The sequence below is a fragment of the Coregonus lavaretus genome (assembly GCF_964263955.1).
Source record: "Coregonus lavaretus genome assembly, chromosome: 11".
In the NCBI taxonomy this organism is placed as follows: domain Eukaryota; kingdom Metazoa; phylum Chordata; class Actinopteri; order Salmoniformes; family Salmonidae; genus Coregonus; species Coregonus lavaretus.
This window is the reverse complement of record NC_139998.1, coordinates 7,153,307-7,170,759: the sequence shown is the minus strand read 5'-3', so window position 1 is coordinate 7,170,759 and position 17,453 is coordinate 7,153,307. Positions and strand designations below refer to the sequence as shown.

The following is a 17,453-nucleotide window of genomic DNA, read 5'->3' as shown; positions in this document are numbered from 1 at the left end:
TGGTGCATGAGGCAGAAGTAATGCAGTGCGACCTTGAGTTTCGCCATCAGCTGGAAGACTGCGTCCCCTTTTCTCAGCGGAGGGAGAGCGGAGGGACGGTGAGTCGGGTGAGAGGCAGCCTCACCGCTGCCCTCTCTCTACCTCCCTCCCCTCAGACTGGGGAAAGGGGATCCCTAGTCAGTTGTACAACTGAATGCATTCAAACGAAATGTGTCTTCCGCATTTAACCCAACCTCTCGGAATCAGAGAGGTGCGGGGGGCTGCCTTAATCGACGTCATCGGCGCCCGGGGAGCAGTTGTTGTTGGGGGTTAACTGCCTTGATCAAGGGCAGAACGGCAGATTTTTCCACCATGCCGGCTCTGGGATTTAAACCAGCAATCTTTCGGTTACTGGCCCAAAGCTCTTAACCTTTTACTGCAGTGGGATAAATCAGGGTCACACAGAGTGTTTCTTGGTAGTCTTAAAGAAGGTTCTGGACTTTAGAGCATGGTTTAGACACCTGTACCACGTCAGATATAGAGTTGAAATGGATTCAATTTGAGTTTACATCCCGATATTACACAGAAAACTGAAATATAAAACTGTTTACATAGAACCCCGGATTTTCAGCGTTTAAAAAAGTACAATGTTTATTAATTATGAAATTATGAAAAATATTAATAACATTCCACCCATGAGGCCACTCGGTCATTTGACTGCTGGAAAGGGCTATAGGCTACCTGCCTAGACTGACCATCAGATGCAGGCCATCAGTCCAGTAAAATACAATAAAGCAAATGATTATGCTCACTCAGCTGTGCCTCACAAGTAATACAAAAAAGTATATATGATCACACTGGTAATATATACTTTTTTGTATTACTTGTGAGGCACAGCTGAGTGAGCATAATACTTTGCTTTATTAAATGGTCTGAGAAGAACAACATTGGCAGGGCAATTCAAGCATAGCCAATATGCAGTGATAATGTATTGGGCCTATAGCTTACTGCACAAACCTCATTGCTACAGTACTGTTTTTAATAGGTTAATGTTGCATAGGTTGACGTTTTTTTATGTTAAAAAAAATCTGAATGGTAGATCTTGGCTTGCTTTTGGACTCAGAAAGTGATCTTGGCTCAGGAAAGGTTGGTGACCACTGGCCTAGACATTAGCTCTGGTAGCCAAGACAAGTTTTCAGATCTAAGTCAATGGAACCACCATGACGCGATGGTGGTTCCGCACCAGCTCCGTTCCACTCACCTGCCTCCAGCGTGGTGACTTTGGGAGAGGGGCCGCTGGGGTCTCCTGTCCCCAGGGTGTTGGTGGCTATCACCCTGAACTCATACTCTGTCCAGGGAAACAAGTCCACCACCGTGGCTGTCTCTGCATTTCCCTCCACATCCGGAGGGGCTACAAATCAAATCAAATCAAGCTTTATTTATACAGCACATTTCAGGACATGGAATGCAACACAATGTGCTTCACAGGAAAAAACGAATAAAAACAATGACATAAGAAGATAAAAAACAACAATAAAAACGGAACAACTAAAAAGCACCCTAAGACAGAGATCCATAGAAACACATAGTTTCACCTCAGAGAAGTATGAGATAAACAATCACAACACAGTGTGTATAAATGCTGCCAGCACTTGGACGTCTTTTCATACAAGTTGTATTACTTCAGTGCTACCGCACCTAAATATTCATTTACAGAACATTGTAAGAGTTGAGACTTTATGATATGGTGCCTGTGTGGACACATTCCATATGTTCAGAACATTTGTGGTTTCAGTCTCTGCAGGGTTTGCTCTTTAAGAGTTCCACCATGTATAGCTATGTATCTGGCGCTTCTAAAAACCTGTTTTTGCTTTGTCATTATGGGGTATTGTGTGTAGATTGATGAGGATTTGTAAAAAATGTAATCCTTTTTAGAAGAAGGCTGTAACGTAACAAAATGTGGAAAAAGTGAAGGGGTCTGAATACTTTCTGAATGCACTGCATGTACTGTATCTGGCGCTTAGCCAGTCAGAGTGGCACCACAGCAGTCTCCGCTTCAGTGTTACAGTTTATTTGACCAGTCTTTGGTGTCCCTTGGAGTTTAAATTTTTTATTTTTATTGGACCGATAGACAGTAGGAGAGAGACAGAAAAGGTTGGAGAGGAGACACTGGTATGGGTTCTGAAAGCAGCAGCACGAACTGCAAAACCAGACCTACACATTTAGGGTATTTATTTGACCAGTCTATAGTTTGATGAATAGTCTTTATTTAGTTGACTTACATGTGGTGGCGTCTCTCCAGTCCTCCTGAGAGAAGGAGTCCCGGCACTGGACAGTGTATTTAGAGATGGGGCTGTGATTGTCTGTACCTCGGCTCCAGGTCAGACGCACACTCTTATCCCTGATCTCCTCCACACGCACCCCACCTGGGGACCCAGGGGGACCTGGAGAGGAGGAGAGGGAGGGAGGGAGGGAGGAGCATGTGGTTGGGTGGAGAAACAGAGATAATCATTGGTCGTTATTAAAGAAAATACTGGGTCAGAACAAAGAACTTCATAGTATCATGCACATATACAACAACTGTGCATAACCTTTCTGTATAGTAAGGTATAATGTAGTCCCCTGTAGCTCAATTGGTAGAGCATGGCGCTTGCAACGCCAGGGTTGTGAGTTCGTTTCCCACGGGGGGCCAATATGAAAAATGTATGCACTCACTAACTGTAAGTCGCTCTGGATAAGAGCATCTGCTAAATGACTAAAATGTCAAATGTAAAACAAAACAAACATATGCCTTTCCCCTCCTGTTCATGGGTGTATAGACCTGGCAAGTTTCCTTTGCCTGTTAAGTTTACATTGTACTTATACTGCAACACCTATTCTGAATAATCTGTTTGATTCACATCGCACATCCAAACAGGTGTTTCCACTGACATCAGTCTTAGACTAGAGGATTAAGACCAACTTAGGGCCATTGACATACATTAACTGAGCCTATGGGCCTAGAGCTTTTTAATCCACAGTTTTTCTAGTTCTGCCCTTCCTGGAGGAAAGAGAGAAGAAGAAACACTATAATAGAAAACCCAGACTGTTGGCGTGAGTCTCTCTCTCTCTCTCTCCCTCCCTCCCTCCCTCCCTCCCTCAGCCTCAGACAGCCCCAGAAATCAAGCAGGACTTTCATGTCTGTCACAGAATCCACCCAGAGAACTAAGGCGATTAGACTGTAGACTGCCAGAGAGAGAGGGAGAGATGTGTGTGTGTGTGTGTACAAGTGTGTGTCCATGCATGCATGTGTGTGTGTGTGCTAAGCTTCTGTCTCCACTCTGAAGAAGCCCTGAGTTGTTTCACAGGAACGTATTAGTAACATCTTTTCCACAAAGAAGTAATTTTCAGGCTTGTTGTATTGTTGTGTGGAAGCGGACTGGTGAATAGAGCAAGCTCTGAATCCATGTCCCACTGCAGGCCAGGGTCTGTGCAGTATGATAAGCTTCAGAGCTAGGCTAGTTTTTTTTATGAATGTCATACGGGGGGAAATGTCTATTTGTAAATTCAAAGGCGCTGTGTTTTTATCCCATTGAACGACAACAATTATACATTGTTGTGATACGCATATGTATTCAGATACTGCACATGTAACAGCTCTTCTTATTATCATAGAACTATCATAATAAGATTGTAATAATAAGATACAGCTGCTGTGCGATATTTCCCTGGTAAAATCCTTCAATAGATCTACTTCCTCATTGTCAAAATTGATAAACGGTCATCTTTCATCTCCTTCCTCTTGGCACTCCATTGGTCATGCCTGCAGGCCAGGGTCTCTGCCTTGTTATTATTTGACTGCATTCTGGGATCATCGTCATAGCCTGAGCCCATTCACTTTCCCATCTGTCAGCGCCTGCTCTAAAGCATCACCACCAGGGAACAATGGGGATCATCAGACACCGGATCACTCCTCTGCTAGAGTTCTTAGTCCGTTCTAAAGAGCCCCTTTGTCCACTGAAAGAAAGGTTGTTTTAGGGCATACAGCATAGCAGAAGTCATGCCTTGGAAATATTTTAGGAGTTTGGTTCATACATGTTTAGCTTTCGAGGATATAGAATAACAAGCAGCAATGACTAAGTTGATTGAAATCAAGTGAGGAGATACAGTTCTTTGGCTACCAAAGCCCCAAACACTGGAGCATTCATTCTCACGCTCTTTGAGGAGATGACATAAAAGGCCTGACCTTTCCTGGAGACCTTTTCCGGATAGATAGGTTTTATTTACACAAATACATAAATACATTACATTTACATTTTAGCAGACACTCTTATCCAGAGCGACTTACAGTTAGTGAGTGCATACATTTTTCATACGTGTCACATTGGTGCACTCCAGCAGTTTACCATAAAGAAAACGGAATTGCAGTGCAGCTTACATACAGTTGAAGTCGGAAGTTTACATAGACCTTCGCCAAATACATTTAAACTCAGTTTTTTAGGTCAGTTAGGATCACCACTTTATTTTAAGAATGTGAAATGTCAGAATAATAGTAGAGAGAATTATTTATTTCAGCTTTAATTTCTTTCATCACATTCCCAGTGGGTCAGAAGTTTACATACACTCAATTAGTATTTGGTAGCATTGCCTTTAAATTGTTTAACTTGGGTCAAACGTTTCGGGTAGCCATCCACAAGCTTCCCACGATAAGTTGGCCCATTCCTCCTGACAGAGCTGGTGTAACTGAGTCAGGTTTGTAGGCCTCCTTGCTCGCACACGCTTTTTCAGTTTGATTGAGGTCAGGGCTTTGTGATGGCCACTCCAATACCTTAACTTTGTTGTCCTTAAGCAATTTTGCCACAACTTTGGAAGTATGCTTGGGGTCATTGTCCATTTGGAAGACCCATTTGCGACCAAGCTTTAACTTCCTGACTGATGTCTTGAGATGTTGCTTCTGTCAGAGTGTTGAGTGTGGATGTAGTGCAGGAATCAAGCGCAGGGACAAGGAGGTTCTTCAACGGACTTTAGTATATATATGTATCCCAACACGGGAAAATGAGTCGCCAACCCAACCGGGCGGCACGAACAATTACGCACAACACACAGTGCGGAAAAACAAGAAAAGGCGCACGCAGTGCGAACTCTCGAAAATACTAAATAAACGAGAGAGAGAACTACTCGGAGGCAAACTGACAATAACAATCACGCATAACACCTGCCCCAAACAAACCAACTAAATAAGGAGAATAATCAAGACACAAATAAGGGACAGGTGTTATGCACAGACAAAACCAAAAGAACAAAAAACATCGAACGGTGGCAGCTAGTACTCCGGAGACGACGACCGCCGAAGTCCGCCCGAACAAGGAAGAGGAGCAGCCTCGGCCGAAACCGTGACAGTACCCCCCCCTTGACGCGCGGCTCCAGCCGTGCGCCGACCCGGAGCTCGAGGACGACCCGGACGACGCGGAGCAGGGCGCGCAGGATGACCCCGATGGAAATCGGTCAGTAGGGACTGGTCTAGCACGTCCCTCCTTGGCACCCAGCACCGCTCCTCCGGACCGTACCCCTCCCACTCCACGAGATATTGAAGACCCCCCATCCGGCGTCTAGAATCCAGAATGGACCTCACGGTGTACGCCGGAGCCCCCTCGATGTCCAACGGGGGCGGAGGAGTCTCCTCAATCTCAAAGTCCTGGAGTGGACCAGCTACCACCGGCCTGAGGAGAGACACATGGAACGAGGGGTTAATATTTTTGTAGTCAACAGGTAGTTCTAACCTATAACTCACCTCGTTCAATCTCCTCAGGACTTTAAACGGCCCCACAAACCGCCGACCCAGCTTCCGGCAGGGCAGGCGGAGGGGCAGGTTTCTGGTTGAGAGCCAGACTCGATCTCCAGGTGCGTACACTGGCCCCTCACTGCGGTGTAGGTCGGCGCTCGTCTTCTGTCGACGTATGGCACGCTGCAGATGGACGTGTGCAGCGTCCCACGTCTCCTCCGAGCGCCTTACCCACTCATCCACAGCGGGGGCCTCGATCTGGCTCTCATGCCATGGTGCCAGCACCGGCTGGTACCCCAACACACACTGAAACGGGGTTAGTTGGGTGGAGGAGTGGCGAAGAGAGTTCTGTGCCATCTCCGCCCAGGGCACATATCTCGCCCACTCCTCCGGCCGGCCCTGACAGTATGACCTCAGAAACCTACCCACATCCTGGTTGACACGTTCAACCTGCCCATTACTTTCCGGGTGGTAACCCGAGGTAAGGCTTACCGACACCCCCAACCGTTCCATAAATGCCCTCCACACTCTCGAGGTGAACTGGGGGCCTCGGTCAGACACTATATCCTCGGGTACCCCGTAATGCCGGAAGACATGGGTGAACAGAGCCTCCGCGGTCTGCAGGGCAGTGGGTAGACCCGGCATGGGAAGGAGACGACAGGCCTTCGAGAACCTATCCACAACGACCAGGATGGTAGTGTTTCCCTGTGAGGGGGGAAGGTCGGTAACAAAATCCACCGAGAGGTGGGATCAGGGTCGTTGTGGAATAGGCAGGGGTTGTAACTTACCCCTGGGCAAATGTCTGGGCGCCTTACACTGGGCACACACCGAACAGGAGGAAACATAAATCCTCACATCCCTAGCTAACGTTGGCCACCAGTACTTCGTGCTAAGGCAGTGCACTGTCCGGCCGATACCCGGATGACCAGAGGAGGGAGACGTGTGAGCCCAACAAATGAGGCGATCGCGTATCTCGAGCGGAACGTACGTCCGACCCACAGGACACTGAGGAGGACTCGGGTCGGTGCGTAACGCCCGCTCGATCTCACCATCAACCTCCCACACCACCGGAGCAACCAGACAAGACTCCGGTAGTATGGGCGTGGACTCAACTGACCTCTCCTCCGCGTCATACCGCCGGGACAGAGCATCTGCCTTCCCGTTCTGGGACCCAGGGATGTATGTGATCTTAAACACAAACCGGGCCAGGAACATAGTCCAACGAGCCTGGCGAGGATTCAGTCTCCTAGCTGCCCGGATGTACTCCAGGTTACGATGGTCAGTTTGAATGAGGAAAGGGTGTTGAGCCCCCTCGAGCCAATGCCGCCACACCTTTAGGGCCTGTACCACGGCTAACAGCTCCCTGTCCCCTACGTCATAATTCCGCTCCGCCGGACTGAGCTTCTTAGAGTAGAACGCACAGGGACGGAGTTTAGGTGGAGTACCAGAACGCTGGGAAAGAACGGCCCCTATTCCGGCCTCTGACGCGTCCACCTCTACTTGGAACGGTAAAGAGGGATCCGGATGCGCCAACACCGGCGCCGAGGTAAACAGGTCCTTCAGTCTCCCAAATGCCCTGTCCGCCTCAGCTGACCACCGCAAGCGCACCGGACCCCCCTTTAACAGAGACGTTATGGGAGCTGCCACCTGTCCAAAACCCCGGATAAACCTCCGGTAGTAATTCGCAAAACCCAAGAACCGTTGCACCTCCTTCACAGTGGTTGGGGTTTGCCAATTACGCACAGCTGACACCCGGTCTACCTCCATCTTCACCCCTGACGCAGATAACTGGTAACCCAGAAAGGAGACCGACTTCTGAAAAAACAGACATTTCTCTGCCTTGACATATAGGTCATGCTCCAACAGCCTCCGCAATACTCGGCGCACCAGGGCTACATGCTCAGCACGGGTAGGACTATACACCAGAATGTCGTCGATGTACACAACCACTCCCTGTCCCTGCATGTCCCGGAAAATCTCATCAACGAAGGATTGGAAGACTGAGGGAGCATTCATCAACCCATATGGCATGACTAGATACTCGTAGTGCCCGGAAGTCGTGCTAAACGCTGTCTTCCATTCATCGCCCTTACGGATGCGCACCAAGTTATATGCGCTCCTAAGATCCAATTTTGTAAAGAACCGCGCGCCGTGCAGTGACTCCGTCATAGTCGCAATCAGAGGAAGTGGATAGCTGTACTTCACTGTGATCTGATTGAGACCGCGGTAATCAATACACGGCCGCAGACCTCCATCCTTCTTCTTCACAAAAAAGAAACTTGAGGAAACGGGTGAAACGGAGGGCCGTATGTACCCCTGTCTAAGAGACTCAGAGATGTACGTCTCCATCGATTTTTTCTCCTCTTGAGACAAGGGATACACATGGCTCCGCGGGAGAGCTGCGCCTGACTGGAGATCTATCGCACAATCCCCCCGTCTATGAGGCGGCAGCTGCGCAGCCCTAGTCTTACTGAACGCCAGTGCCAAATCCTCATACTCGGGGGGAATCTGCAGTGCTGGCATTAGATTCGGACTCTCCACCGAGGTCGCCCCTATGGAAACACCCAGACACCGCCCCTCACATTGAGCAGACCACCCTTTAAGAGCTTTCTCTCGCCACCCAATAATAGGGTCATGAGTCATCAACCAGGGAAGACCCAGCACCACCGGATACGCAGGAGAGTCAATCAGATAAAGCTGAATTCTCTCCTCATGACCCTCCTGCGCCATCATCTGAAGTGGTGCTGTGACCTCCCTAATCAACCCAGACCCTAACGGACGGCTATCTAGGGCATGGACGGGGAAAGGCTTATCAACAGGAAGGAGGGGAATCCCTAACTCTAAACAGAACTGGCGATCTATAAAATTCCCAGCTGCGCCTGAATCTACCAGCGCCTTATGCTGGGAACGAGGTGCAACCTGTGGGAAACAAACAGGCAAGGTTAGGTGCACGACAGAAAGCTCTGGGTAAGCAGGGCGCCCACTCACCTGGGGGGACCCCCCAATGCTAGACCTGCCATCTCCTCCCCTGGAGGACCCGCCCCAGCACCTAGCCGCAGTGTGCCCTCCACGACCACAGTTGGTGCAAGGGCCGGGCCCCCTCGGGCTCCTCCTCCTGCGTTCCCTAGCGCCAGCACCTCCGAGCTCCATAGGGCTAGGCTCAGAGGTGCTGGAGAGTGGAATGGGCAGACCCCCCCCTCCGGGACGCCCACGGGTGGCGAGCAGGGTATCCAGCCGGATGGCCATGTCGACCAGCTGGTCGAACGTCAACGACGTGTCCCTGCACGCCAACTCTCGCTGGACGTCCTCCCGGAGGCTGCAGCGGAAATGGTCGATATGGGCCCGCTCATTCCACCCTGCGTCAGCCGCTAGGGTCCGGAACTCCAAGGCAAAGTCCTGTGCGCTCCTCATCCCCTGTCGGAGGTAGAACAGACGCTCCCCCGCCGCCTTCCCCTCTGGTGGATGGTCGAATACAGCACGGAAGCGGCGGGAGAACTCCGCATAGTTCGTGGTTGCGGCGTCCATTCTCCTCCACTCGGCGTTGGCCCACTCCAACGCCTTGCCGGTGAGACAGGAGATGAGGGCTGAGACGCTCTCGTGTCCCGAGGGCGCCGGGTGGACGGTGGCGAGGTAGAGCTCCACCTGCAGCAGGAACCCTTGACACCCGGCGGTGGAGCCGTCGTACGCCCTCGGGAGCGAGAGCCGAATCCCACTGGGTTCCGGAGATGTACCCTGAGGGCTGACCGCTGGAGCTGGGTCGGTGGTTGGAGGTGTTGGCACCCCGCTGGTCTCCCATCGGTGTAGGGTGGTCATCACCCTATCCAGGGCGTGACACACCTGGTTCATACGGTCCTCCTGACCACGAAGCCGTTCGTCCAGATCGGCGGTCGGCGCGGTCGCTCCTGCTGATTCCATGATGATGCGTGATTCTGTCAGAGTGTTGAGTGTGGATGTAGTGCAGGAATCAAGCGCAGGGACAAGGAGGTTCTTCAACGGACTTTAGTATATATATGTATCCCAACACGGGAAAATGAGTCGCCAACCCAACCGGGCGGCACGAACAATTACGCACAACACACAGTGCGGAAAAACAAGAAAAGGCGCACGCAGTGCGAACTCTCGAAAATACTAAATAAACGAGAGAGAGAACTACTCGGAGGCAAACTGACAATAACAATCACGCATAACACCTGCCCCAAACAAACCAACTAAATAAGGAGAATAATCAAGACACAAATAAGGGACAGGTGTTATGCACAGACAAAACCAAAAGAACAAAAAACATCGAACGGTGGCAGCTAGTACTCCGGAGACGACGACCGCCGAAGTCCGCCCGAACAAGGAAGAGGAGCAGCCTCGGCCGAAACCGTGACAGCTTCAATATATCCACATCATTTTCCTTCCTCATGATGCCATCTATTTGGTGAAGTGCACCAGTCCCTCCTGCAACAAAGCACCCCCACTGCATGATGCTGCCACCCCCGTGCTTCACGTTTCAGATGGTGTTCTTCGGCTTGCAAGCCATCCCCTTTTTCCTCCAAACATAATGATGGTAATTATGGCCAAACAGTTCTATTTTTGTTTCATCAGACCAGAGGACATTTCTCCAAAAAGTGCGATCTTTGTCCCCATGTGCAGTTGCAAACCGTAGTCTGGCTTTTTTAAGGTGGTTTTGGAGCAGTGGCTTCTTCCTTGCTGAGCGGCCTTTCAGGTTATGTCGATATAGGACTCGTTTTACTGTGGATATAGATACTTTTGTACCTGTTTCCTCCAGCATCTTCACAAGGTCCTTTGCTGTTGTTCTGGGATTGATTTGCACTTTTCGCACCAAAGTACGTTCATCTCTAGGAGACAGAACGCGTCTCCTTCCTGAGCGGTATGATGGCTGCGTGGTCCCATGGTGTTTATACTTGCGTACTATTGTTTGTACAGATGAATGTGGTACCTTCAGGCATTTGGAAATTGCTCCCAAGGATGAACCAGACTTGTGGAGGTCTACAATTATTTTTCTGAGGTCTTGGTTGATTTCTTTTGATTTTCCCATGATGTCAAGCAAAGAGGCACTGAGTTTGAAGGTAGGCCTTGAAATACATCCACAGGTACACCTCCAATTGACTCAAATTATGTCAATTAGCCTATCAGAAGCTTCTAAAGCCATGACATCATTTTCTGGCATTTTCTGCACTTAGTGTATGTAAACTTCTGACCCACTTGAATTGTGATACAGTGAATTATAAGTGAAATAATCTGTCTGTAAACAATTGTTGGAAAAAATACTTGTGTCATGCACAAAGTAGATGTCCTAACCGACTTGCCAAAACTATAGTTTGTTAACAAGAAATTTGTGGAGTGGTTGAAAAACGAGTTTTAATGACTCCAACCTAAGTGTATGTAAACTTCCGACTTCAACTGTAAGAAACTAAGAGCATAAACATGATTAAAAGGAGAAACACATTAATAAAAATTAATTATTTACCCCATCTAGTGTCAGTTTAAAAGCCTAATTAATTATGATATTGGGTTTTTTCTGTAGTGTTCAGGGTTGCATCTGATCTCCCGTAGTTGCCCGTCCTGCCTTGTCCTTACTCCGGGTCGCTGATCCCTCGTAGGTGGCAGCCAGCTGGAGAATTTGTTTGAACTTCGCAGCTTGAGAGCAAATTTCAGGCACAGCTCCACATGTCTCTGCTGCAATGGTTTCATCTGTAGGGTTTGGCAGGCTGCTGAGTATGTTGTGTAGCCAGAACCTAGAATGATCTTGACGGCCCGCCTCTGGACTCTCTCTAAGGCCTGGTTCTGTTTCTCAGTGAGGTTGAAATGCCACACGGCAACAGCATACTCCACCACAGGACGTATATTTTCAGGTCTTGGACTGCCAAACCTCCTCAGACCTTTTAGGATGAACATTCTCTGATTGGCTTTTTTGGACGATGCGTTGACCTGCATGTCTCATTGAAGATACAGTGAGGGAAAAAAATATTTGATCCCCTGCTGATTTTGTACGTTTGCCCACTGACAAAGAAATGATTAGTCTTTAATTTGAATGGTAGGTTTATTTGAACAGTGAGACAGAATAACAACAAAAAAATCCAGAAAAACGCATGTCAAAAATGTTATAAATTGATTTGCATTTTAATGAGGGAAATAAGTATTTGACCCCCTCTCAATCAGAAAGATTTCTGGCTCCCAGGTGTCTTTTATACAGGTAACGAGCTGAGATTAGAGCACACTCTTAAAGGGAGTGCTCCTAATCTCAGCTTGTTACCTGTATAAAAGACACCTGTCCACAGAAGCAATCAATCAATCAGATTCCAAACTCTCCACCATGGCCAAGACCAAAGAGCTCTCCAAGGATGTCAGGGACAAGATTGTAGACCTGCACAAGGCTGGAATGGGCTACAAGACCATCGCCAAGCAGCTTGGTGAGAAGGTGACAACAGTTGGTGCGATTATTCGCAAATGGAAGAAACACAAAATAACTGTCAATCTCCCTCAGCCTGGGGCTCCATGCAAGATCTCACCTCGTGGAGTTGCAATGATCATGAGAACGGTGAGGAATCAGCCCAGAACTACACGGGAGGATCTTGTCAATGATCTCAAGGCAGCTGGGACCATAGTCACCAAGAAAACAATTGGTAACACACTACGCCGTGAAGGACTGAAATCCTGCAGCGCCCGCAAGGTCCCCCTGCTCAAGAAAGCACATATACATGCCCGTCTGAAGTTTGCCAATGAACATCTGAATGATTCAGAGAACTGGGTGAAAGTGTTGTGGTCAGATGAGACCAAAAAATCCCTCCTGAGATGTGTGCAAACTTGGTGGCCAACTACAAGAAACGTCTGACCTCTGTGATTGCCACCAAGGGTTTTGCCACCAAGTACTAAGTCATGTTTTGCAGATGGGTCAAATACTTATTTGCCTCATTAAAATGCAAATCAATTCATAACATTTTTTACATGCGTTTTTCTGGATTTTTTTGTTGTTACTCTGTTTCTCACTGTTCAAATAAACCTACCATAAAAATTATAGACTGATAATTTCTTTGTCAGTGGGCAAACGTACAAAATCAGCAGGGGATCAAATACTTCACTGTATGCCTGTACACACAAGCCTAGGAGCTTGGTGGCTGGAACACTCTCCAGCCTAATGCCGTCTATACTGAGATGCAGCGGGGTAGCACAGATAACTAAAGTAGTGTGTTTAAAAATGCCATGGTGTGAGGCTCTGTGACATGTGCCTCTTCTCCAGTGGTTGGCCAGGCTCCAAGACAAAAGGCATTTCCTCCTACAGTTTTTTTCCCACTGCTCTGACAGAGCCACAGAGTTGACAAATCAGCCCATAAAACAACTCTGGCTAGATTTACAACCCCTCACACACACACACACACACACACACACACACACACACACACACACACACACACACACTCTTCATGAAAAATATTTGTGCCAAATAAAGTAGGAAAGATTTTGCAGACTAATTTATGACACCCCCTCTGTGTTAAGAGTTTAGTTTATAGGGGCTATTTAAGCCAGCTACTGTAACTTGTCTTTTGATTTTTCATTTACTTTGTTTTCAGAGGGCAGCTCCTCTTACCTTATAGAAATGAGATCTGTTTAATGAACTAATATACAGAGCAAATATGGAGACAAATTACAGGTTCGACAGAGAGTGAGAAAATGTTGCATCAATCATCTCCCACTCTCTGTCTAGCAATCCACTCACTTACCTCCCACCTTCTCAACTCTAGTGCTGTGTGTGTGTGTGTGTGTGTGTGTGTGTGTGTGTGTGTGTGTGTGTGTGTGTGTGTGTGTGTGTGTGTGTGTGTGTGTGTGTGCGCGTGTGTGCATGTGTGACGTACCTCTGACGACCAGATCGGCGGATGCGGTGACGTTGTCCACAGGGGTCTGGGCGGTGCAGGTGTAACGTCCAGAGTGCTTCAGCTGGGTGTTCTTAATGAGCAGCTCTCCACTGGAAGCGCCATTCTGAACAGGGACAACAGGACACATCCAGAGATGAGGTAATATACCAGTAATAGTGTACCATTATGATAATAGTGTCCTATTTCATTCTGTGCAGACACACAACCTCTCAGCTATAGTCATTTCAGTTAGAACAGACACTTAGCTACACTTACAACACTATTGATGTATCACAATACAGGTATATTATTCTGGGTTCTATTTACGTATCACAATACAGGTATATTATTCTGGGTTCTATTTACGTATCACAATACAGGTATATTATTCTGGGTTCTATTTATGTATCACAATACAGGTATATTATTCTGGGTTCTATTTACGTATCACAATACAGGTATATTATTCTGGGTTCTATTTATGTATCACAATACAGGTATATTATTCTGGGTTCTATTTACGTATCACAATACAGGTATATTATTCTGGGTTCTATTTATGTATCACAATACAGGTATATTATTCTGGGTTCTATTTATGTATCACAATACAGGTATATTATTCTGGGTTCTATTTATGTATCACAATACAGGTATATTATTCTGGGTTCTATTTATGTATCACAATACAGGTATATTATTCTGGGTTCTATTTATGTATCACAATACAGGTATATTATTCTGGGTTATATTTATGTATCACAGTACAGGTATATTATTCTGGGTTCTATTGATGTATCACAATACAGGTATATTATTCTGGGTTCTATTTATTTATCACAATACAGGTATATTATTCTGGGTTATATTTATGTATCACAATACAGGTATATTATTCTGGGTTCTATTTGTCCATGTGGGCCATCTTTTGAAAATATTATGGCTGTTGTAAAATGTCTCATGACCTCCAGCTAGACAAAATGTCCCCTTCCCATCTTCCAATTAGCCGTTAACATAGTGTATATTGTAACAAGGCTACAACTTTCCAAGTCCTGAGGGATATAGTCCCGCTTGCCAGACTCACGTCACTACATAGGCTGTGGGAAGAGACTAGCAGGGATACAGAGATCTGAACATCCAATCAGGAGAACAACAGGGAGCTGTACCAGAGGGCTATCACCCTTCTGCCTTGTTTGCCGAATATAACATGGTGCTTCTTTAGTATTCTCAATGGGAATATTTCATAGACAGAATATTTAACCACAGAAGCCTGCAGAATATCTACAGTAGCCATTCACGTTATTTTATGTGAACTGCACTCTCACAACATGAAGCATACCAAGGTCAAATAAGCACTATTTATCTCATTTACCCTTTATTTAACCAGGTGAGTCAGTTAGGAACAAATGCTTATTTACAATGACAGCCATATTTTCTGTTTAAGAAATCCTCCTATTGAGAATATCAAGGCAGCATTATATTAACTTACTTACTATAATATTAATCATAATATTCTGATGCTACATAAATAAAATCAACTGGAGCACGCTGTAATTTTATGAGAGGGAAAATAAACCTTGTACACAACTATGGAGATACTCCAGCCTGTGGAGTGACAGATGAGGAACGCTAGCTGCTGCTTGCTGCTAAGGCTGCACGGGCAGAGAGTGGGTCACAACATTGATAATGTATGCGAGTGGATACGAAACTGCAGTTAAACTGATACAAGGCACCAGTATTTAGCAGTCCATGGGTCTTTTAGTAACTGATGCTAAAAGGATATTACAGTAGAGAGGTACAGTGGTATTACAGTGTTACAGAGATATGAGTTATACCAGAGTATTACAGAGCTACACCAGAGTGATACTAACTCAATATTTCGGCCATACCCGGGATTTGAACTGTCAACCCTATGTTTTCTGGCCTGCCTTTCTAATCTCTTACTGGGTTGCGTTCATAGTGGGATCCCTCCCGGTCGAAGTCGATGGCGTGGGTGTCCAGGGTCCAGACAAATGTGATGTCCAGCGTGGAGTCATGTGACGCGGCACACTGCATGTGGGCGCTCTCCCCCACCATCACGTCTGCGTTGGACGGAGCCAAGGTGATCTTAGTGGCCTCTGGAGAGAAGAAAAGGAAGGGGTAAATGGTCAACTTTGCAGGACTGTGCTGGGCTTTGCTGACTACAATGTGCTGACTACAATGTGGAAAGATCAGCAATGGATGTACTCTACAGTACAATTATCTGCCTAAATCCACTTTAGTTTAATATTCAAGCCTTAGGGAAACATGTGCAATTTGTCAGACACTGTAAAATTGTACTGATGTGAACTGAGTGGAGTTAAGTGGTAGTGAGCATCTCTGACCAGTAGAGGACAGTGAAAGGTAAGATATTGATCACAGTAAGTGCTCTACAGGTCTATGTCTAACATTACATTTTACATTTTACATTTTAGTCATTTAGCAGACGCTCTTATCCAGAGCGACTTACAGTTAGTGAGTGCATACAAAGATCTCTCTGAAAAACAAGCGTATCTTCAACGGAGCACTGAGTGTACTGTAAGCTTTTTATTTTCAAAGCCTTTCACATTGAATTCAACTCGTGTCATGCTAATTTTGCTTTTTGCGACCCGCCGAAACAACTTTGCAGATGACCACCACAACATGTAAAATCCTCAAAAGTCGCTGCGAGAAACGACACTGCTCTGTCAACAGAGCTTGGTGCTTATTATCAGATGTATTAGGTTAAGAAATCAGACTTTTTGGATATAATGTTAATGATATGTTAGAGAAAGACCCCACTGAACGATTCAGGACATGAAGAATCATATTTGTCTTGGTAAAATGTATTTTATAACATAAGGAAGTGAAATTTCATCACCAAAATGTGTTTTCATCCACTCTGGGCAGAGTGGGTGGACACCCTATTCCTTATGATAATATACTGAACAAAAATATAAACACAACATGCAACAATTTCAAAGATTTTACTGAGTTACAGTTCATATGAAGAAATCAGTCAATTGAAATAAATTCATTAGGCCCTAATCGATGGATTTCACATGACTGGGAATACAGATATGCATCTGTTGGTCACAGATACCTTTAAAGAAATGGGCCTCACAATGGGCCTCAGGATCTCGTCAACGTATTTCTGTGCATTCAAATTGCCATCGATAAAATGCAATTGTGTTCTTTTTCCGTAGCTTATGCCTGCCCATAACCATAACCCCACCGCCACCATGGGGCACTCTGTTCACAACGTTGACATCAGAAAACCGCTCGCCCACACGACGCCATACACGTGGTCTGCGGTTGTGAGGCCGGTTGGATGTACTGCCAAATTCTCTTAAATGAGGTTGAAGGTGGCTTATGGTAGAGAAATTAACATTCAATTCTCTGGCAACAGCTCTGGTGGACATTCCTGCAGTCAGCATGCCAATTGCACGCTCAATCAAAACTTGAGACATCTGTGGCATTGTGTTGTGTGACAAAACTGCACATTTTAGAGTGGCCTTTTATTGTCCCCGGCACAAGGGGCACCTGTATTATGATCATGCTGTTTAATCAGCTTCTTGACATGCCACACCGTTCAGGTGGATGGATTATCTTGGCGAAGGAGAAATGCTCACTAACAGGGATGTAAACAAATGTGTGCACAACATTTGAGAGCTTTTTTGCGTATGGACCATTTCTGGGATCTTTTATTTCAGCTCATGAAACATGGGACCAACACTTTACATGTTGCGTTTATATTTTTGTTCAGTGTAATAACCATAACATGTACTCAACAATAATAATTGACAAGCCATACAGTTAACAGAAGCTCACAACATGAATGCTTGTAATTTGAAAAT

The 17,453-nt window shown here is 46.4% G+C and overlaps 1 protein-coding gene across 1 annotated transcript in view; it reads right to left on the bottom strand.

Moving 5' to 3' along the window:
- Nucleotides 1-17,453, bottom strand: part of LOC311137052 (contactin-1a-like) — a 128,994-nt gene that overhangs the window by 11,318 nt on the left and 100,223 nt on the right. The window contains exons 15-18 of the mRNA XM_084171360.1: nt 15,544-15,716; nt 13,600-13,723; nt 2,262-2,423; nt 1,241-1,390 (exon numbers count right to left, since the gene is read on the bottom strand). Coding sequence (XP_084027486.1) covers nt 1,241-1,390; nt 2,262-2,423; nt 13,600-13,723; nt 15,544-15,716 — 609 coding nt within the window. The remainder of the gene's footprint in view (nt 1-1,240; nt 1,391-2,261; nt 2,424-13,599; nt 13,724-15,543; nt 15,717-17,453) is intronic.